The following is a 21,755-nucleotide window of genomic DNA, read 5'->3' as shown; positions in this document are numbered from 1 at the left end:
AAATACTGCTTTGAGTACTCAATATCTTAAGTATGTTTCTAGGGATTTTTATCCATTGCTTTTAAAATGGAATTGAGTTTTACTGACTCTAGGTACTTATTTCAAGATTTGATTTTTAAAATAGCCATGTAAAACATAATATTCATGTTCTTTGTAATATTGAGGTTTGGATTTGAGTTACAAACTAATTTATTCTTTCTCCGTTTTGTCTGAACTCATTTAAAATTGCATTAGGTCCACTTGTGAACATTACATTTAAGTTCTGCAATATATTTATTTAAAAAAAAAAAAAAAGCTTTTGACCATTAGGGAAGAGGTGCATGTGTGACAACGGCTGTTCCCACAGCGTGAGCTATAGAGAAGACTCCATGTTGATAATAATACTGGGCTCAATAAATGGGAGTTGTCTTATCTCACAGATGATTTAAAAACAACTTTTATTTATGGTAGGATTAAGATGATTCTTTAGCAAAGTTTAAATAAGTTTAAAAAAAATTCTTATGTAAAACTGTTACGGTAGCTATGCCGTGTTGTATGCTTTCCAAAGCAGTGGAATTGTGTCTAGGAGTCAAGACGTACCTTTACTGTAATGCCACTTTCATTCATGTGACAGGGAACTGGGAATTGAAGCTGGTGTGACTGCAGCTACTTACCCTCCAGGGCCCTTGCATCCTCACTTGGCCCACTACCATGCACCTCCTCGACTTCATCACTTGCAAATAGGGGCTCTTCCTCTAATGGTAAGGAGATAGCTTATGAAAAGTGATTATCATTGGTCACTGTAATAATTTTTTTTGTCAAGAAAATTATTTTAAGGCTTACTGCACTTAATTGGACATGTATACATTGCTGCAAAAGTTAGTGGTTCAATTGAAGAAGAAAATACTCCAGTGTTTCTGTGTATTGCTCACAGATAGGGGGCTAGAACATGCTCATAGTAAGAGACTAGTAAGAGAAAACAGTTTAGGATACTAACATTCTAACTTCAGCTCCTGTAAAATGAAACATACTTGAATTAAATTGTCACTTGCATTGCAATGCATTGACCCTCTGCATCTGATTTTTAAAGTTCAGATTCTTCTTAATGAGTTTTGGGTTGTTAAAGATACCAACTTTCCACCCAGTGCATGAGGATTAGCACTGGTGCTTTATTTTCACAGTGTGTATACAGCACAGCTAGAATTACATCTAGAGATTTGATTGTTTTCAAATAATACTTGGTGTTCATGAACCTAATTCTGTGTGATAAAACATATAGTTTTGTAGTATGAAGTGTTATACACAACGGGAAGGGTGAGGGTAAGCTAATCCCTTGTTACACGTAACTTTTTTTTAATCTACAGTAGTAAAACAAGGAAAATAAGCATAACTCTGACTTCCACAAAGTATTATTTTTGAAAGAATGTAGATTTATTTAAAATATTCTTAATATTGTTTAATGGAAATCCAGAGACACAAATTTAGTTTAATGGAGTGTGTTTAGTGTTTATATCTGGTATTCTGTGTGGCTAGTTAAAGAAGTTTCATTGCCCTAGGCTTCCTGTAGCAGTGTCTCAGGCAAAAATCCCTCCAAAAAGAATTTATTCGAGTGGTACAGCAGCAAGGACAGCTTGAGCTGGATGCTGTCAGAGAGGGACCCATAAAAAAGGAGAATTCCTGGGCAACTGTACCCTTAGAATCCATGCATCCACCCTTTGCACAGCTTGCACGCGCCCCTCGGTCCAATGGTAATTTATGGTCTGGGGTCATCTTCTTCCTCACTGGATTCTTTCTCTGTCTCCAGGTGGCCGTTAACTGTTCTTAGCTTGTTGGTTTGCAGCCTCTGATGATGGTAGTAGCTTTTTTATCTCTTGGTTTGTACCAGTCTTTGGGCCTTCCTTTGTGTAACTAAGTACAAGTTCATCTTACCTAGGTGAAAGTTCGCAGCTTGTGGCAGAAGGCTTCAGCAACTTTACCTCCTAATCAAGCTAGATAGTATAATCAAAACTGTGGGCTCTTCTGTAAACGTGTGCTAAAATTGTAATTAAAAATCAACCTGCAGGTCTTGCCCATCCAAAATTCCTCTGTCAGAATTGACATCTAGCAATCAAAGTGTAAATTTATAATCAGTCCTGGAATAGCTGTCTCTTCATAGTCTAGGTTTAAGTTGCTTGTTCCTTCCTATTTAACTAAGAAACACGATAATAATCCTCAAGTACTTTCCTGATATATCAGGGTTAGTGATTCATTGAGGCGCAGCTTGCATGCTTATCACAGACTTTCTAGAGCAGCCTGTAGAATTTGGTATTTTGGTGTAGGCAACAAGATTCTTTCTGCATAGCCTTATGTCCTGTGCATCATCCATTCAAACTAAGATTTTTTGCATTCTTCTTCAGCTAGCTGTCTGTTTTTTCAAGTGGATGAAAAATGGCTTGCCTCTCTCACATTTATTTCATGTGTTGTACTGTAACAGATAACGTAATTTGCTTTAGATTTTCAAAGAGAAAGGACCCTCCTAATAGTTCAGGGAACTGCAAATGCATTAGGGGACAGCAAATTAAACATGTGCCTATTTTATCTCATTTTCTATCAGGGCTGATTAGTCAATGATGTGATTTATTTCCACTATAGTGGAGTTTCTAGAAACGTCAGAGTTCAGCTGATCCTTATATTGCAGTATGATGAGAAACTTTTAACTGTATTTTAACTTTTGTAGAGGTATTCCTACAACTAAAATGTTACACAAGCAAGTAGTTGGGCCCCTACTGTTTATCTTCTTTTTAGCACCAGAATGGAAGAAAACTGTGATAGAGAAATTTCAGAAGTATTTCCTGAATATGTGATAAAATACTCTAGGGAGTCTTGCCCTTCTGCTTGGTAACTGCTGTTATTAAGTGATAGAAGTGCCAGACGCAATGGGGTTCTTTAACTCTACAGAAACTTGTGCATGTGTTTGTATAGGGATATCTAATCTTTGTAACAGTAATTCATGAATCTCTGGATGAAATGGAATTGAAGTTGTTTGTATGTTGAGTTTTTCTGCCCACTGTACTGACAGCACATGTTACAGGGTATAGACCATTGTAAGCAGTGCTTCCCCACATCTTTGTGATCTGGTTTCAACCTTGCTGTGATCACATTGAGTGATACGACTTTTGAAGTTGTGTTCTGAGTCTCAGACTAATTTGAAATGTACTCAGATCGCGCGCACTAGAAGAACATAAAGGCAGGTTAGAACGCTGCTACAACTTATATATACAATGAGTTCAAAGTATTACAAATGCATTTGATGATTCTACCCCTTCTATGGCAATCATGAAAGCTGAAGTTTTCTTCGCTTGCACGTGTGTGAGAGCCCAGCAGATCTGTCAACAAAATTGACTTGGAATATAGAGCAAGTAGTCAGTGAAGTTTTTCATCTAACAAACTTAACTGGATAATGAAAAAAAGTGCCGTTTCAGTTTTTATTAAAGAGCAACAGATTAATTGCAGGTGTCACCTGGGATTTTTCATTGTAACTTTTGGAATAGGGGCAGGGGAGGAGAGGCTGAATTGTGATTAGAGTCCCTCTGCGCTAAGTGGTTCGTGTTATGAGGAGTGCTTTCTTTCAGTTAAGTACAGAGAGTACTGAATAGCAGTTTACAAGGCTTTTGTGCTGGATTCTTGATGCAGGTATCAAATGTTGATCTTCTCCCTTCTTTATTTGGTGGGAGGAAAGTCTTTTAAAGCAACTCATGCAGTAGCTCAACTGAAAAATTTGTTTGTCTTGAATCGCTTTCTGAAATAGCCTGCTGACCCATAGGCAGCATGCGTTTTTCCTGTCTGCTCTGGAGTACTAAAACCCCTTCAAACTACTGCCAGGCCATAAGGGGCATAATGGGTTATTTGGGCTTTAATGACATTAGTACTCTGATATATCAGTTTCAGATTTTAATTGGATTGCAGATAACCTAATCTTCATCTAGTCAGTGCTGGAATGTAGACTGCAGTTTTAATCCTCAGGGACACAAAACAAGAAAGATATGTTGGGGGAGATAATTAGTGTTTGACAGTCCAAATAGAGGGTGAAGGAAACAAAATCTCCTTTTCTATTAGCTTGATTGAAGAAACTTTCACCTGTTTAAATGTTGCTTCATGAGGAATCCTAGATTAAAAACAGTTAAAAGAGCTTCCTTTGTATCTGTGTAGGCAAGGATTAGGCTGCTTCCCTGCTTGATTTAATATAATTACTTTAAGTGTGACCCTGGCTTACAGTAGTTTGTGTTCCCATTGTTATTGCTTTAATGCCATGTATGTGCTGAGGAAAGGTCTTCTGTCAAAGTGATTTTTACAATGTATTCCATTCTGGACAAATATCCATTCTGTGAACTTGAACATTTTTAGGAAGAATCAACTGAAGATCAGTGCATGGCGTAACTAATGAAACATCAGACAAAAATGACACGGGAGAACAGAGGATTTCCTGTTCCTCTGTTTTTAGCTGATGCTGGTGCTTGTTGTTAGATGCCACTTCAATTTCTGTTTACTCTGAGTGACTGTGGCTGCTCTTATGGCACTGTTTGCTTTTTGACTCTGAGTGCCCAACACCCAGTTATCACATCTAGGCAGACAGGATGGGAATTTCTGTAATTTAATAAGCTGAGATGGGCGTTCAAAGCAATGTGACGTTTTCTTAATGCCAGCTATATGCAGCTATATGCCAGCTATAATTTTGACTAGCTAAACCGTGCTTATGGCTGTAACGCATATGCAAGCAGAATTCCTCCTCTTCCTCGTCCTGTCCATGAGCCCTCTCTGCTTCTGTGGGAAGCTGAAAAATCCTTGACTTCAGATAAGCATTACCTAGCAACAACGAAAACAATATGTGTTATCAATGTTATTCTCATACTAAATCCAAAACACAGCAGCTACTAGGAAGAAAATTAACTCTATCCCAGCTGAAAACAGGAAACTCATGTTTTCCAGATGTTATCCATTTACCTGAATGACCAGAATGCTATGTTTAGCTGTAAAATCGGTTGCTTCCTGTAATTTCAAAGATGAGAATATTTCTAACATTTTTCAGGCTTCAAAAAATAAGAAAGGATTAGAAAAATGGAGTATAACGTGTTACTTGCTAAAAAATTTCAAAAGTTTGCAGACGTTCACTTTGAAATGGTAATTTAGTTCAGCTTTGAAACAGGAACTTGCTCTGAATATGAGCTTGTTACTAGGGCACTTTAAAAAAAAAATCAGTGCTTTATATTTTAAATCTGCTCTGTTAAAGAAAGGGTTATTTTTATGAATTTGATTTGTTCCTTTTTGTTATTTAATGGAGGGTGGGGTGGAAGGTTAAAACTGGAAGGCTGTCTTTCTCCTCCCCTCCATCTTATCCTTTTCATAATCAAAGAAGAAAAACAAAGTCTCTTCACCTTTAAATTGATAACTAAATTTTAAATGGAATGTAGGCCTGAAGTGAGCAGTATTCCCTTTCTGCCTTTTAATTTAGTATACTTTTACTCTTGTTCAGATGAATAACTGATTACAACTGGTCTGGGATTTTGACTATTTAAAAATTAAGCAACAGACCTGCCACTAAAATAGTATTCTATTCAGCTTGTTTTTCAAACATGCGTAGCTGTCATAAATATAATTTTCAGATCATATTATGCATAGTACTGGGATTTGGTGGTGGGTGGTTTTATGGGGTTGTTTTGTGGTTTTGGTGTTTTTAGTGTGCTTGGGGTTTTTTTTAGTTTCTGTTTTATAAAACAGATCCCTAATAATGGAGGCTATCTACATGCCCCTCAAATTGTTTCAGCTACCTGTTAATCAGAGAAGTTCCTGGGATATGCTGTTCCAGTCTCTAGATTACGTTTTCTTCTGCAATTTGAATAGCGTCCTGTTGGTTGTGAATTTCGGGGGGGGGGGGGGGGATTATCTGAACTTTACAGTTTGCTAGCTGTGGTGTAATAAATCTGTATAGGGTGGATGCAAGCCTTGAGAAGACTCCTTAACTTAACTGTGAGCCTGAACTGCAGCTTGCCAGTCCAAGGGAGATCTGTGGGTCATAACTAAAAGAAAATAAACTTATGGTAACTTAACCTCTCTCAGGTGTTGTATATTCAGCTTTCATATGCTGTCCCCCCCCTTTTTTTTTTTTCCAATTTCAGAGCCTTTCTAGTTTGTTCCTTTCGCTGTTGAATGACTCAGAGTGGTTAAGGCCATCTTTACCCTTAGTTGTAAAAATTGGTAGGGATTTTGAGGTATAGGCCAGTAGGTCCCAGTACATTATGGTAGATGTGTGCTGGTCAGAGTAGTATCACTCAGAGTGTAGTCATACAGGCATCACAGCTCTAAGAGATGCAACTGTTCCATACAAAAAAAAGCTAACAAACTTCCCGTAAAATATCTGAACGCTTAGCTAAGGCTGTAACTTAATGTAGCAACAGTAGTTCAAGGTGGACTTCAGATTTGAAATAGCCTTGATTTAGCTGCATCAAATTTAACTGCATTTTTCAAATAAGAAAATGGACTTTTGTAATGCAGCTGATACTTTTTTCTTAATATAAACTTGAATTACTGTTCTTCAGTTTTTTTGTAGAATATAGGCTTGAAGAGTGCTGATTTTATGTTCCACTCAGACACAGAAACAGTTAGGTTTTAGCTATGCAGCACACATTAGTTGTTCCTTCGCACAGTGCGTCTCTATGAAAACTGCAAATTTCCCTTGTTTGAATTTGGCTTCTTAAGATTTTTAATTGATCAGCTTTACTCCTTTTTGAGTATTGATGTGGACCTCAGTGGTTAACTGGATAAGCTTATTGTTTGGATTTGTTTTAATATGTATGAAGATCGTACTTAATATGAACCATTGAATAAAAGGCTGGGATGGACAAGATAAGTAGTACTGTACAATGGAAGAATCTCTTCAGTGGCTGTGACAACTGAAAGGCAAAAAGATCCTGGAAAGATGGAAGGTGTTTAAAGGAAGGTAGCAAGGAAGAAAATCTTTCCTGCAGATTAGCTATTTTAAATTGTTTCAGAATGTTTGTGTTGTATAATGGTTCAGACTTAGCCTTGAATTTTTTAGTTGTTGCAAATTTTTGTGGTAGTGGGAAGCGTCGATACAAAGTGCAAAACAAGAAATGGTTGATATTTGTTCTGTGGGAAACAAACAGTTCTTGGCAAACTATTATACTGGAATTTGCAGGTCCAGAGCGTGTTGCTTTGAAATATATAGCATGATTTCACTGTATCCAAAAGAACCATACACAAGTACTTAGTGCAGGCTGGCATTACCTTTAACTCTTTGTTTTCTTCATTAGCTTTAAGCTTTTCCTTTTCTCTTACGTTGAATATGAAAACTTACTGAAAGCATAATTCCTTTTGTGTGTGAAGCTATTTCAAGAGAGCTGAAATCTTCTCCTTGCATTTGAAGCTATCAAAGGGATTTTGGTTAGACTGGTCTTGGTTGGGAATTATTGATAGTTCTCTCTTGCCTATCTTTCCTCCAGCTTGTAGTCACAAATGTAATTAGTTAAAATCTTGCTATGTTAGCAGACTTGCTTTTACTGCAGGTGCAAAGGAGCTATTTTTTTCTTACAGAGATGGTTTTTTTGAAATACAGTGCTTTGCTTGGCCAGAAATGTAAGTTGTGCTCTCACAATATTTTATAGAAGAGCCTGTACATAATGTATGTTCAGATAATTTTGCAGAGTAGTTATGCCATTCCCCATCAGGATAATATGAAGGCCCACTTATTAGCATGAAAATGTATTTCATTTATGTATTCCCACTCAGTATTTCTGGTGTCTAAGTTCAGTAGTTTGTTGTGGTGTAAAATTCTTTGTTGGTTTTGTAGTGTTAAATTTAGTAGGTTTCTTAACTAGGTAGTCTCCAGTAGCAGAATTTTTTTCCAAATGAGAGACCTGGCTGGGTGCATGGAAACTCTGACCTTTGAGGCAGTTGGAACTGTAATTAATGCATTGCAGCAAAACACCTGTAACTTTACAGCTCCTGTAGTGATCTGCGCTATCAGATCCATTGTTTTACAACAGACTGTTTTCGAGTCCTGGTGAATCAAAAAAACTGAGCAGTGAAGGTCACTCCTGAAGCTTGGGGAAGGTTTTACCGGCAGTTTCCGTTCCTCTGAGTGAAGGCAATAGATTCACAGGCAATGGAAACTTCCAAATGATGCCAACCAGGCCTATGCCTAGCAAAAACCTGTGACAACAAATATGTTCATAGTGTGGATGAGTGACCTAGTTCTTTAAATGTGTTTTCTGTAATTGGAGGACAAAGTAGAATTACATGCTTAAACGGAGAATGGATCATAAATTGCTGATTATTTGAGACAGATATCTTACAATATAATTTTTCCAAATTATCGTATTTTTAATGCACTCTCCCAAATTCCTTTGTTACAGCTGCAGCTTATATTGTCAAACAGTAAGACCCGTGACACCAACAGATCTTACATGAAAAGTTTGGGCATGCAGATGAATATACCTATCTTGTGATACACAATTCTGTATTTGCCATCATATTGAATTCATGTGTTAGTATATAATCTTTGTAAATACATTCTACATACTGCATAACAACTTACATCTTTAAATTGATGTGCTGTTGAAGTTTGCAGAAGTCATCCTGTCTTGCTTGTTTTCCATCTCCAGCTCTGATTAGTACCAGACCAACAGATATTTAGGCTGCTTATGAGAGAGGCACCTCCTGTATTAGGATTCTGGAAGTTAAATCTTCAGTTTCTAGTACTCTGGTTTGTAAAAATCTAATGCTAATATTGTAGCTGTATTTGTGGCTTGTATTGGCAGCTTGTATTGGCACTACATGGTCATCATTTGACAAGCACCATGTAAACTGCTTTAAAATAATCAGGTTCTGTTTTTCTTTTCTGAAAAAAAAATATTTAGGGCAGAGAAATATTTTTCTATCCCTGTCAGCTTTTAGTTACCAGACTGGATTTGGAAAACATAGAAAGGTAGTATATTGGTCTGCTATGTTATGTGAGTTACTTTGTCTAGGCCTATGCTTTCTCCCAGTGCATTAATTCATTTTTACACTCTTATATATGTTAATCTTAGAAGTGTCTGCTGGAAATAAGAAAAGCCACACAGGAGTGCCTGACTTCATGAATAATATCTGGGATATCTGACTTGTTGACAGCCTCATGAGATGAATTTTGAGCTGTCACATGCAGCACAGAGACGTTACCAGCTGATAGCACAGAAAGGAAGATAGTACTAGTACTTCTCAAATACTTACTGTTATTTCCAAATGAGCTGCTGCTTACAGTGCTCGTATCGACGCACTCTACATGATTAAGTAAACTGAATCTGCTGATCATTTGGGGTGTTTTTTTCACCTGTTCATTAAAAAGTGCTGCTGGTATGGTTCTGACAAAAAGTCAATACCATTAGTCGCTCATCTTGAGGGGGTAAAAGTAGAACACAGAAGCCCTGCTGTGCAGGTGGCCCTTAGTATTTTAACTACCTTTCTGCTTTCCTGTATGAAAAATGCTGGTGCTTGAAGTGCCTGTAGGGTGTTTCACTGGATGCTGGTGTTTTGTTTGCTGCTTGTATCTCTTAATGCGCAAGGAAGTCAGTGGATGCTTGAATATGGTGTGTATGTAGAGTTGCCTGTGACTTTAGATGGGAGTTTTGAGTGTTACTTTTTTTTTTATCTGCCTCTAAATTTGAAGTGTGTCTGAAGATGTTCGGTTGTTTTGGGTAAGATAAGGATATTGGCTGTTTTTTCCAGATTAAGTATTAGCCTTGTTTCTTCTGTGGTACCAAAAACTTACATTTGAGAATCTATAGCAAGTCCTTTTCATAACTCTATGCACGCTTTTAGGTGTTTTGTTTATAAAAATAGGTAGATATTTATGGCGGTTTATACAAAGTAGGTTGAGATTTTGAGACTTGCAGTGAGGCCAAGCAATATGTAATGCAGATGTGCAGAGATTATAACAGAGGATCTAGTCTCACTTTTGTTTTGCTTCTGGTTATGTTTAGAGAGCTCGGAGTGGTGGTGCGTATGCTGTCAGTTGGAATTGTATGCTCAAGCTGAGGAGTATAAATAATAAGTCATTCAGTAAAAGCAAAAGGATCTTAAATTTTACAAAGTGAACAGTAAAATACTGAAACTGTTCTGAATAGGTTTAACTTAACATCTGCTGTTTGAATAGGTACCAGACATGGCGGGCTACCCTCACATCCGTTACATTTCATCGGGATTGGATGGAACATCATTCAGAGGCCCTTTCAGGGGCAATTTTGAGGTTTGTAATAGAATAAAACTAGATATATGTCAAAATGTGTCATGAGGGAATATGGGGAGGGTGTATGGTAGAGCTAGTACTATATATAGATGTAAAAGAATCATAAAGAAAATATACTTTATTTATAGAATGACTTCACTATCGTGAACTGGGATAAAAAAAGCACATTGAAAAGTTGGTCAATAAAAGGTGCCCTGGACAATGTTGGTGTAGGTAGTTATTAACTCCCAGTACATCTTGCTCTGCCCACCAGCCTAGTTCGTAGGATGGATTATTCACATGATATGCTGCTAAAAGGTCGTGCTGTCTCTGAGTAACTGTGCCACGATCCTCCTAGTGAGGGTGTGACTTGGCAGCTTTAATGCTGCTGTCCTGTTTATGTAGTGCAGGAACTGAAACTGGGGGAAGGAGAGGGGGGGAAAAAAAGAAAAAAAAAAAAAGAGAGAAAATAAAGGATATCAGATGCAGAGAGTTAATGACCTAGTCCACTGAAAACATCTTCAGTGACATCTCATGGTTCTGATAAACTCATTGCTGGAGAAAAATAAATTAGTCATTGTATTTCAACTTAAGCAACTTTCTTTTTTCTTCTAAGCCTTAATGACTGTTAGAGAGTATTTACAAGTATTTACATAGTGCATTTTAATTGCATTTTCCTCATTAGACATGCAAGTATGTGTGAACATACTGATAACCATTCCTAGCTGACAAACAATTTATTATTTTTTTTTTAGTAGTAAAATAGTGTTTCCGTATAACTTAAAATACCAGGCAGTGTTGTATGGGTTTTTCTACAGAAACCTATCACTTCTCCCATACAACATACTCTTTTTTGCTTTGCCTGAATCTGAAGAAGTTGGGAATTGAGAGTTTGTCTTTCTGTAAAAGGGTTAGAACAAAACTAATACTTACTGAAGGTAGCTGAAATAACAGTTCTTATACTGTTTATTCCTTGATAATTTTTTAGGAGCTGATTCACTTGGAGGAACGATTAGGCAACGTTAATCGTGGAGCAACACAGGGAACTATAGAAAGATGCACGTATCCACATAAATACAAAAAGGTGAGGATTTCTCAAGTTGTGGCTGCCTGTAATATTTCTTTGAAAATGTAATAACGTTTACATTTAGCTTAAATCTGCAGAAATGCCAACTTCAAAGAGCGCATGTTTTCTGTATCTTGCAATTTCAAGGATTGTAAGCAAAGCTTACAATGCCACTTCTTTCACAAATAAAATTAAAAATTTTGTCCCTTGATAAAGAGCTCCTGTAATGTGATAAACAACAGTGTTTTGATATGATTAAATAACTTGTCCAGCAGTTAGGAATAGCCTTGTGAGCAATGAAGTAACTGTTGGTAATAGCTAAATTGTCAACAGACTTCAGTGAGAACTCATCAAATAAAGTGAGACTATCTTTGCAATGAATTGTTCACAGTGCTTACCTGCTTGGTATGTATCATCTTAACCTTTACTCTGGTCACATTAGGAAGACTGTGGGACACTTGGAAGTTTTGAATCTGGTACAAACTTTTGGCAACTGAAGTTGTCTCTCGGTTGGAGTTTATTATACCATAATATAGAATCCCATCCACATTTACATAGTGCTCTTTCACACTTGATAAAAAGTAACTGAAGATACTAGGCTTGAAAGGATTTTTATTTTTTTTCCTCTTCGTGAATGAAATTGAGATTTTTATACATAAACCACAAGTAAAAGGACTGGTTGCAACAATATGAAATGTATATGTTCACAGTCCAGGAGACTTTTGTAATTACTAGTTAAATAAGTCTGAAATGCCCTGTGATTTTGCTCCAAGTGCTAGTTCTTGATTCCTTTTGGTTCAAATACATCTGAATAAATATTATGAAATGTTTTCGAAGTAGTGTGTGTTGAATATGTATTAAAAACAGATTTTACTCAGTTTGTCAATAATGTCATCTCTACTAATAAGGTAACAACTGATTGGTTCTCACAGAGGAAACTGCACTGCAAACAAGATGGCGAGGAAGGAACAGAAGAAGACACAGAGGAAAAGTGTACCATCTGTTTGTCTATATTGGAGGAAGGTGAAGATGTCAGGTAAATAGTACCACTGAATATCAGAATATAAAGTTAATGTTGTGGCTTTGAGACCATACTTGAATATGGTGCACTACTCCCTAGGTTAACAGTTACAATTGAAGACAGTCTGTCATTGAACCAATAAGTAAAATGAGTTGCAATCGCAAAGACACGTTGTTCAGTCTGTATTGTCTTTGGGTGGAAGTTTCTGGTCTTCCGTAAGTTGACTGTCTGTCTTGGAACATGAGCCCAAGATGATACCCTGAGTTAATCGAGACTGTCAATTTTAGTTTTTCTGCAGTAATGCTACTTAAGCTAGAGCAGGCTTAAATCAGTGTAATACAGCAGAAGCTAGCTGATGCTTGACTTCATTACCCATATCCATCGCTTCTTGCAACTAGACAAAAAAATGCAGGTTCAACTGGAAAGGCTAGTGAAACTTGTGGAAAAACATGAACGTGCAAAAAGAATAGACAGCTCAATAGCAAAACCCACATTACCATTTTTCCAATGGGTATGTTTATGGAAATGCTTTATTAACACAAATGTTTTTCTGTTCTGATGACAGGCGCCTTCCATGTATGCACCTTTTCCACCAAGTATGTGTAGATCAGTGGTTGATTACTAACAAGAAGTGCCCCATTTGCAGAGTGGACATTGAGGCTCAACTGCCTAGCGAAAGTTGACAGCGCTTTCCAGAACTCTTGTCCTCCCTCTCGCTCCCTCTCATCCTTCCTGGTACTGCAGTCAACCAAAGATGGCATGACTTACCTGCGCAGATTTGGAAGCATTGAACCTAGAGTGCTGGCTCTGCTATATGGTACAACTAATGCTAGACCTACAGTTTATGTAGAAGACAGTTGAGTTTCAGTGTATTTATAAAAATTTTTTTTAGGTCTTACATTTTTTTCCTTTTAATTCATTACTGTATTTTTGCATGGTTCCTTGTATTGCATTTGTTTGCACATATTATGGGCTTTGTGACCCCAAACTTGCAGGCAAGATTAGCTGCTTTAGTAAGTAGAGTTGTGTGTTCTCTTTTGGTTTGTTTTACATAGTATCGAGCTTTGAAAGTATGATTTCACTCATTACTAACCTCGGATTCCTTAATTTAATCGATCATATATTTTAGTTTAAATGTATAAAGATCATCTAGAAAAGGATAATATTATGTATTGAGACATTCCTTAATTAGGAAAAATGGCTGCTGTATATTTACAATATCAGTTCTGAGTCAAATAACATCCTTAATGCTGGGAACAGAATATGAACTATATTCAGTTTGACTGATACATATAGCATACTTACTCATCACCAGAGTTTTTTGTCTGTTCAGATTTTTGTGTTCGTTTATAAAATTTCAGCACAATGCAGATATATTTGAATGTCAATATTAAACATTTAGACTGCTGTTCAGATTGTATTTATCATTTTCTTCCTATGTCTAGAAATTTGAATCCCTAACTTAAATATTTGCTGCTGTGAAACAGCTCTAGTGAACACTAAATGTTGATTTCAGTTAGCTGGATTGTAGATACTTGCAGATTAAAAGAATTATTAGGGAAAGGGAAAGAGAGCTTAGAATCTGTTTGGTCTTCTGCTAACTTAAGTTGAAGTATCTGCGCACATTGAGGGTTTTTTTTTGGTTTGTGTTTTTTGTTTTGTTTTTGGTGGTTTTTTAAAATATAAAACCATTCTATAAGGACTTAGAGCTGCAGGGTTTTTGTTTTTTGGTGGTTTGGGTTTTTTTTTTTTTGGGGGGGTGGGGTGTGGGGAGGGGGAAGGTTGGCAGATATTCATGCATTCATAGAACTTCTAAGGATTCCAGGCTTGTCTTGGGATTTTTATTAGTTTTAAAGTTAATAAAGTTAGCTAAATCCACTTGTCTCTTGTTTTATTTTTCATTAGTAAATTGAAAGCCTGTAAATTTCTGTAGAAAATGAGACACAAATTCTGTGGTTACCTAGTTTTTGCCTTGATCATAGATTCCCTCTTTATAAATTACCAACAGTCCATCACTGATTGAAATATTTTCTATAGTTAAGATTTGCTGCATAATATAGTATATAGAATTAAGTTATAATGTACTAACACTTCGCCTTTGGAGGAGGTTTTAATCCACATCAGGATTCAAGTTACTCATCAACATTCTTTCACATATGATAGATTATAGTTTATTTAACATTGCAAAATGCAAATGCGAAAAAACATTGAGACAGTATTTCTGTCACTTTGGAAAAGATGTTCCTCGGGGATCATATATGAACATGTCAATAAGCTTGCATTAAGCCACATGCTTTGTAAGTGGATTGAATAATAAATACCTTCAGTTTCTCTTGTCTTTGTCTTTCATAATCAGATTAAGTGTACAATGGTTTACAGTAAACCTAGAAGATGAACTGTTATGTTTACACTAAAAAAAGTGATCCATTTATAAATATTACCTTAATTAATTTGATGCCTGGTTTTGTCTGGTTAAAGCTGCTTCCCTTTTATATATATATATTTTTTTTTTAATCTGTTAGGAGTAGCATTTGCCAGTGCAGTGTCTATTGCTGGCAACGAACTTAACACCTCTGGCACTGAGGCTTTAAGCGGACGGAAATTTTATTCCAGCATGTGTGATAAATGGATGTTTTCAGGCTTAATAGCATTGCTAAAACTGAACTTAAAACCACTTTGTGCTTGTACGACGGGATATGGGAGAGAGGCAACACATGATTTGACTGCTTCAAAACCTGACATGGTTTTATGCTAAAGCTTCATGAACATTATGGCTGTAGGAAAAACTGAGAGTGAGTATGAAGCTGGAGCTGTCTTGGTAAAAATGAATAAAAGTAATTGGAAGGACTGAGCAGAGACTTTCTGTCCTTCAGTGACAGCTGGAATAGGAAGAAAGTTAGTTGACCACTGATGCTTGAAGTCTGATGATACTCACTTCTAAACATTTCCAAGAAGGTACTTGAGAGACATGGGACAAAAAAACCCCAGGACCTCTGAAATAACGGAGACCCTGGGTATGTGGTAGAATCTATTTTGGCTTCCTTACAGGACAAAGAAGCACAGGTTTGGGGGATTTTTTATTATTTTTTTTTTTTTAGGAAATCTTTTATGGGCCTGATTGGGGTGCCTGGTACTAGAGGTATTTTAGTGGTCCATGAATTGACTTGTTTTATAACTGCTACTGATACTGTCTTGCTTTTAAATGTATGCGTAACATTGTAATGTGATGTTGAACACTTAGGTATTTGCCAGGAATCACAGTGTTCTGATCTTACGTGCTATTGCAGGGGCTAATAAAGCTGCAGCCTATTTCTGTTCCAGAAAGTTGTGACTTAACTGTAATTTAAGGAAAGGAAAAAGAACAGGCGTTTGATTTCTGAAAATTTCCACCACTTACTGTGCTTTATATGCTTAGATGCATTGCCTTAAGTTTTCTGCAGCATCTTTGACTTTGAAGATAAGATTCTCAACAGTATGCATCAAATTACTTTTCATATAAAATTCCATTGTCAAAAGAAATCCTTTTGTATGCAATAAATAAAATGTTAGACTGGTATCATTCAAAATCTGTTTCTTACACAAGTGTGTGGTTTTCTTCCTTATGCTTTGTTTTGCCTTTGTGTGAGTCTTGATCTGTGTTCCTACAGCTACTGCCTGAGAACAAATTCTCAGTGAAGGATCAACATTTAGCTACTTAAATATGTTGTTACACAGAACCAGCTGCAACTTAGGAATTCAGGAAAACTGCCCTTATGATAGTGAAATATTAACTTGTGCATACGTGAGTAAACGCATAATGCCAGTTTGGGGAGACTGCAGAATAGTTGTAACCAGACTTTTCTGTCAGTTTAGGCAGCTCCTGTGGAGTTGAAGCTCCTGAATCTCAGGACTAAACTGCCTCGTTAGCTTGTTGCTGGCTGACTGACTGACGGCCCTCCCCCAACTCCTGTCTGCAGTTTAGAATCAAAGCCACCAGATGTGCCCCTTGGGCCTCGTTCCCCGGGTGCCCTTGGTGAGAAGTGCCGGCGCCAGACGGCTTTTAACTACCCAAACTTTCCCCAGCCGGTGTTTTTCGCGATAGGCGGCACGGCTGGATGTGCTTTTCAAGGTAAAACCTCTTGTTTTGCGGCCTTGGGTTGGCCTCACCCTGCGTGGAGGCACCTGCGCGGCCGCCCCCCGGCAAGGCCCGATTGCCGGAAGTTGTTCGAATCGTTTCCTGTTCGGGCGGGGCCTGAGTAGGTGGACCAATCGAGGACGTGCATCGTACGAAGCTGACCAATAGGAGAGCGGGAGAGCGTTTAAAGGGAGGCGCGGCGGCGCGGAGCTGCGGTTGGTGCCTTGGCTGGAGACCGGAGCCGGGTCTGTGAGGAGCGGTGCGAGCGGCCGCCCCCCCTCACCGCCGCCCCCATGGCGATGCTGCTGCCGCGCCGCGCCGTGAGTACTGCGGGGGACGGGAGGGGCCGGGGGGGACAGAAAGAGGGGGCGAGCTGCCCGCAGGCCCCGGCGCTCTTTCCCCTCAGGCGCCTGGACGCTGTGGCCGCGGCGCGAACGGGCCGGCGAGGGCTCTGCGCGGCGCGGAGGGCGCGGACCTGGCCGGGAGCCCCCCTGTGCTTCGGTGGCCGGAGCGGGGTGGGAGGAGAGAGGGGCCTGAAGGCGAGGCGGGCCGAGCCGTGCGGTGGGGATGGGGAGGGGTTGGGGGGCGCGGGCGCCTCGCCTGAGCCGCTCTCGGCTCCCACCTGGCCTTGGCCGCCCGCTCCCCGCCCTCGGGTGCGGGGCGGGGGTGTGGGAGGAAGGGAGAAACCCGAGGCTACTTAACGGGAAGGCGCAGGAGTGGAATACAGGGGCCTCTTTTCTATCGTGTAACGGTTTAAACTAAGCTCCACGAGAAACGCTTGAAACTTGATGATTTCTTTGCTGTGTGTAACAAGAGGTGTTCATTTTTGTATGCTTAAAATAACTTTTTTACTTACGTGGTATGCGCGTGACAAAGAAATTGCTTTCTTCATCTTGATGGGAATACTGCTGTAGTTACAAAGTGTGTAAATACAATAAGTAGCTAAGTAGCAAGTAAGCACTCTCATGTTAAAAAGTGAGGAAGAACCGAGTTGCGGTGCATTGCTCTAATCCTCCATCACAGTTTCAGAGTACAGTACTGTCTGAAACCCATACAGAGGAGACTGCTTCCTCTGAGCATGTGTGAACAGGTCAGAAATAAAACCAGGTTGAGTAATGGATAGCGTGTACAGAGCTACACCAGTACAGTGGTGGTAAGCATATAATGGAGTTAGGCATCTGAAAATTAAATAAAGTTGGTCTGGGGTTCTTAAACTGCGAATTTATTGTTTTAGGTCACTAGAGGGATGGAGAATGCTGGGACTGAACTTAAAAGTAAAGCCAAAACTCGCCCTACTGGCAAAAGGGCTGCTTTGGAAGAAATTGGAAATAAAGTTGCAACAAGAGGAACGTATATAGCTAAGGTAAAGGAATGTTTGAAAGTCATCTATAAGGAAAAGGTAGATTACTAGCTTTGTACTGATAGATAGTAATTGTTTTCGCTACAGAAAACGGAATGCTCCGAAACATCCATCAAGCCTACGAAAGGGCCTAGTAAGACAAGTGTAACTCTACTGCCTAAACCTCCAGCTGCTGTGAATCAGACGTCCAAAGAAACCGGTGTTCCAAAGGTAGGAACTTAGAGCTCTAACTTCAGAATAGTTGATCTGTAGATCTGTTTCACTTCCCTGCTGAAGAAGCAAAGCCTCTGTACAGAGGTTTTGGTTTAGTGCATGTTTAAAGGCTAATGTTAAAGTGGCAGAACTAGCTGTTGAGGTAGGGGATGAAGTTTATGCTTTAGCTGGCAATTACTAGAAGGTCTTCTGATTCTGTCTGTACAGCATCTTGGTGAAGGCTTGTCACACTAGAATGTAAGCTCAGTTTCAACTTCTTTTATCTTAAGAAATATTATTAGTAACTGGAAAACTCTGGAAATGAAGGAACACTGCAGCTTTAACAATAAATATGTAAGCACTATGATCTGTTTTTTAGGTTCCATCTCCTGTCCCTATGGATGTATGCATGCAAGAGAAGGACTTGTGCCAAGCCTTCTCTGATGTGTTGCTCAACAACGTAGAAGACATCGATGCTGAGGACTGGGGGAATCCCCAGCTGTGTAGTGACTATGTGAAGGATATCTATCTGTACCTGAGGGAGCTTGAGGTATGACATACTGAGCCTGCGCTTCTGCAGTAGAGTGGTGATCTTGTTGCTCACACAGCTCTTTCTCCAACAGGTGCAGCAATCGATCCGCCCGCATTACCTTGACGGAAAGACGCTCAATGGGTGTATGCGTGCACTTTTGGTTGACTGGCTTGTCCAGGTCCACTCAAGACTCAACCTTTTGCAGGAGACACTGTATATGTGTGTTGCAGTTCTAGATCGCTTCTTACAAGTAAGTGAGATGTTATTCAGCTCGTGTTTGGAAAAGGAGACTTGTTCAATTACTGTATTTTTAAAGGAGTTTAAGATTTATCTTTTCTTTATAAATATAAGAACCTACGAAATCCACTCTTTATGTAAGAGCTCTGTATAATGTAGCGTTAACTCTGAGGCGGCGGACCTCCTTGAGCCTGTCATTATAGGGGCACTTTTGACTCAAAGCAGAAAATCTCATTTACATTATAAGAATGAGCACTGTCATACTGGTATTTTAAACTGATAAATTAGAATCTGGTTTACCTAGAGTTTGACATTTTGGGGTCTGCTTTTTAAATTCCTATATTGCAGAGTCATCCAGTACCTCGTAAGACCCTTCAGCTGGTGGGTGTAACAGCAATGTTTCTAGCTTCAAAATACGAAGAGTTGATGTCTCCGTGCATAGAAGACTTTGTTTACATTACTGACAACGCCTACACCAGTGATGAAGTTAGAGAAATGGAGGTTATGATTCTTAAAGAGTTAAACTTTAGTTTGGGACGACCTCTTCCACTTCACTTTTTAAGAAGAGCATCAAAAGCTGGGGAGGTGAGTACTTGTCCTTGTCGTAGAATGTCCCCATATGTGTAACGTCTTACCAGGATCACTTCTGGCATTTTTATCATGTGATCTCACTTGCTTTCTGGTTACACGCTGGATCGAGAAACACTCAGCTACGAAACTCCACCGTGTGGAGTAACAGGGCAACATCACTGTGGCAGCCAGTAGCGGTTCATGTTTGTATTCACCGGGGCCCATGTTCAGTCTCAGTGGCAGTAATTGTACTGTTAGAGTAAATTAAACATAACTGGAGCAGAACCCTTGTTTTTAGAGTAATCTCTTGTCTGGTGATCAGGGTATTCCCTAGTAAAAGGGAAGCAGTGTTGCAGTTCTTCGTATTTTTTGGAATATTTGCGTATTTGCAAATGTCATATTTTTGAAGAATCAAAAGATAAGCTTTCTTTTTGACCTGACCCTTTTTTCCCACCTCAGTAGTTATACTCGAGTGAACCTGCCCACACTTGAAGTGGGCTTCATTTGCCTAGGCAGACCACTGGTAACTCTTGAAGTTACTGCTGACTGCTTTAATAAGCATCCTCTTAAGTCACTTTATGCTCTCCCCGCCTCCGCCCTCCTTAGTGTATTACAGAGGGAGCACTTGTATCCCTACTTGGGCACAGCAGTGCCTGATACTGCAGTTTTCTGTTAAAATCCCTCACTTGACTTTGTGTCTAAGTTCTGAATGACTGCCAGGCTAAACTGGTTTGGACTCTGGTCTCGATTTTGAGGTGAGTGCCTGTTAGAGAGTATGGTCCCTAGACCTCAATATTTTGTTTACTATTTTTGTTTTGTCAGATAACGAATACTATAAACAATCCTGAATTATTATGAAAAGGTGAAGTGAAACTTTGTGGACTAACAAGCTCTCTGTCTGACAGGCTGATGTTAAGCAACATACACTAGCAAAATATTTCATGGAGCTGACGCTGATAGACTATGACATGGTTCACCATCGTCCTTCAGAGATTGCAGCTGCTGCATTATGCTTGTCACAAAAGGTTCTGGGACACGACAAATGGGTAAGGATTTTAATCAAACTCGTTGTTAAGGTGTTTTTTTCCTTCTGTTGATTGAATTGAACCATTAAAACAACTGCTTGAGAAAAATTGCGTTTACATCAATAATAGTGCTGGTGATCAAATGAGAGTTGGCCAGCCTGATGCATAGCTGCAGGTAGAAAAAGGAATATACCACTAAAAACTTTACTATCTTTTTCAATGTGAACGCTGTGGTATGAAAGGATTTTTCTCTTGAAAGTATTTACAGAACTGTAAATAAAGGTAGATTTTCATAAGTCTTGCAGTAGAACATAATCTACGCAGTAGATTAACGGAATCGTGATCCATGAATAGTGAACTGTAATTCAGCTAGTCGTTACTCTTGGAAGGGTCGCTGCTCTTACCCTCTGCAGCATAGAAATGTGGTTCTTGGCATTGTTGTGTCCAGACTTCACTGTACACCAGCCGTTACTCCGGATCTGTCGGCTAAACTGACGGTACTACGGTTCCTGGCACTCAAGGCTAGAGCATGAAGCTTCAGGCATTTGCTGCCTGGAGTGATTGTGCGTGGAGCAGCAATCCCCGCTTCATAAATCTCAGCTTTCTTACCATTACGCTGCAGGGTCCAAAGCAGCAGTACTACACCGGGTATACGGAAGAGAGTCTTGTGACAACTATGAAACATATGGCCAAGAATGTGGTCAAAGTAAATAAGAAGCTAACCAAATACACTGTAAGTATAAATATTTAAATCTTCTTTTGGTTTTTTACAAATGCCTTTGCTGTATATTGTGGCTCCTTAGGTAAGTAAGTAAGTGAGTGGTCTGTATGTTAGAGCGTATGCTATTCTAATAAACAGGCTCGTGAGAGGATGTTTTATTACTACTAATTTCAAAACGTTTTAGGCAAACTGTGCTCTTGCTGCTTTGCAAGCTGGTTCACTTCTAACCTTGTTTGTTTGTTTACTTGTCTTCCAAGCAGGCAGGCTAATTAACCCAAAATTATCTGCCTGAACTTCAATACTGTATGTATAAGTTTTTTTGTAATGCTGTTCCTCTACCTTTGCAGTCTGTAAAGAGCAAGTATGCAGCTTCTGCACTACTGAAAATCAGCACAATCCCTCAACTGAGCGGCGACATCATCAGGGACCTGGCTTTGTCACTCTTACATTAACCCCAGGCAGCGGCATCCTGCTGGCGTGTGCACTTTTGCCTTCTAAGGCAAAACTACTGCTCTTTGTACGTAGCGTTCCCGCCTTACTACAGAAATTTTGGACTCAGTTGGAAGGTGAAATTTTAAACTTGATTTGTAAAACAACTCTCTACCTAGAAATAAAGCTCCTCTCTTTCTTTTAAAAAAACAAAACAAAACAGTACTGTGACTCTTTGAGGCGTACCTAGA

General features: G+C 39.0%; 2 protein-coding genes across 7 annotated transcripts in view; both read left to right on the top strand.

Moving 5' to 3' along the window:
* RNF111 (ring finger protein 111) overlaps positions 1-14,655 on the top strand; it is a 51,918-nt gene extending 37,263 nt beyond the window's left edge. For 2 of the 6 annotated variants that reach the window (XM_063346012.1, XM_063346011.1), the window contains exons 10-14: positions 614-740; positions 10,166-10,258; positions 11,226-11,321; positions 12,236-12,339; positions 12,890-14,655. In XM_063346012.1, the coding sequence (XP_063202082.1) occupies positions 614-740; positions 10,166-10,258; positions 11,226-11,321; positions 12,236-12,339; positions 12,890-13,007 (538 nt within the window). In that variant the 3' untranslated portion in view covers positions 13,008-14,655. Of the gene's footprint in view, positions 1-613; positions 741-10,165; positions 10,259-11,225; positions 11,322-12,211; positions 12,340-12,889 lie in introns of all 6 variants that reach the window. The other 4 variants (XM_063346010.1, XM_063346009.1, XM_063346014.1 and 1 more) reach the window with 3 other exon arrangements.
* Positions 14,656-16,601: 1,946 nt separating this feature from the next.
* Positions 16,602-21,708, top strand: CCNB2 (cyclin B2). Its single transcript, XM_063346112.1, has 9 exons — positions 16,602-16,758; positions 17,673-17,801; positions 17,886-18,008; positions 18,370-18,540; positions 18,614-18,772; positions 19,108-19,344; positions 20,235-20,375; positions 20,977-21,087; positions 21,423-21,708. The coding sequence occupies exons 1-9, from the start codon at positions 16,732-16,734 to the stop codon at positions 21,525-21,527; spliced, it is 1,203 nt and encodes a 400-aa protein (XP_063202182.1). The 5' UTR covers positions 16,602-16,731; the 3' UTR covers positions 21,528-21,708.
* Positions 21,709-21,755: the final 47 nt, after the last annotated feature.

Source organism: Chroicocephalus ridibundus, chromosome 9 (assembly GCF_963924245.1).
Source record: "Chroicocephalus ridibundus chromosome 9, bChrRid1.1, whole genome shotgun sequence".
NCBI lineage: Eukaryota > Metazoa > Chordata > Aves > Charadriiformes > Laridae > Chroicocephalus > Chroicocephalus ridibundus.
This window is presented reverse-complemented; position numbering and strand designations above follow the sequence as displayed.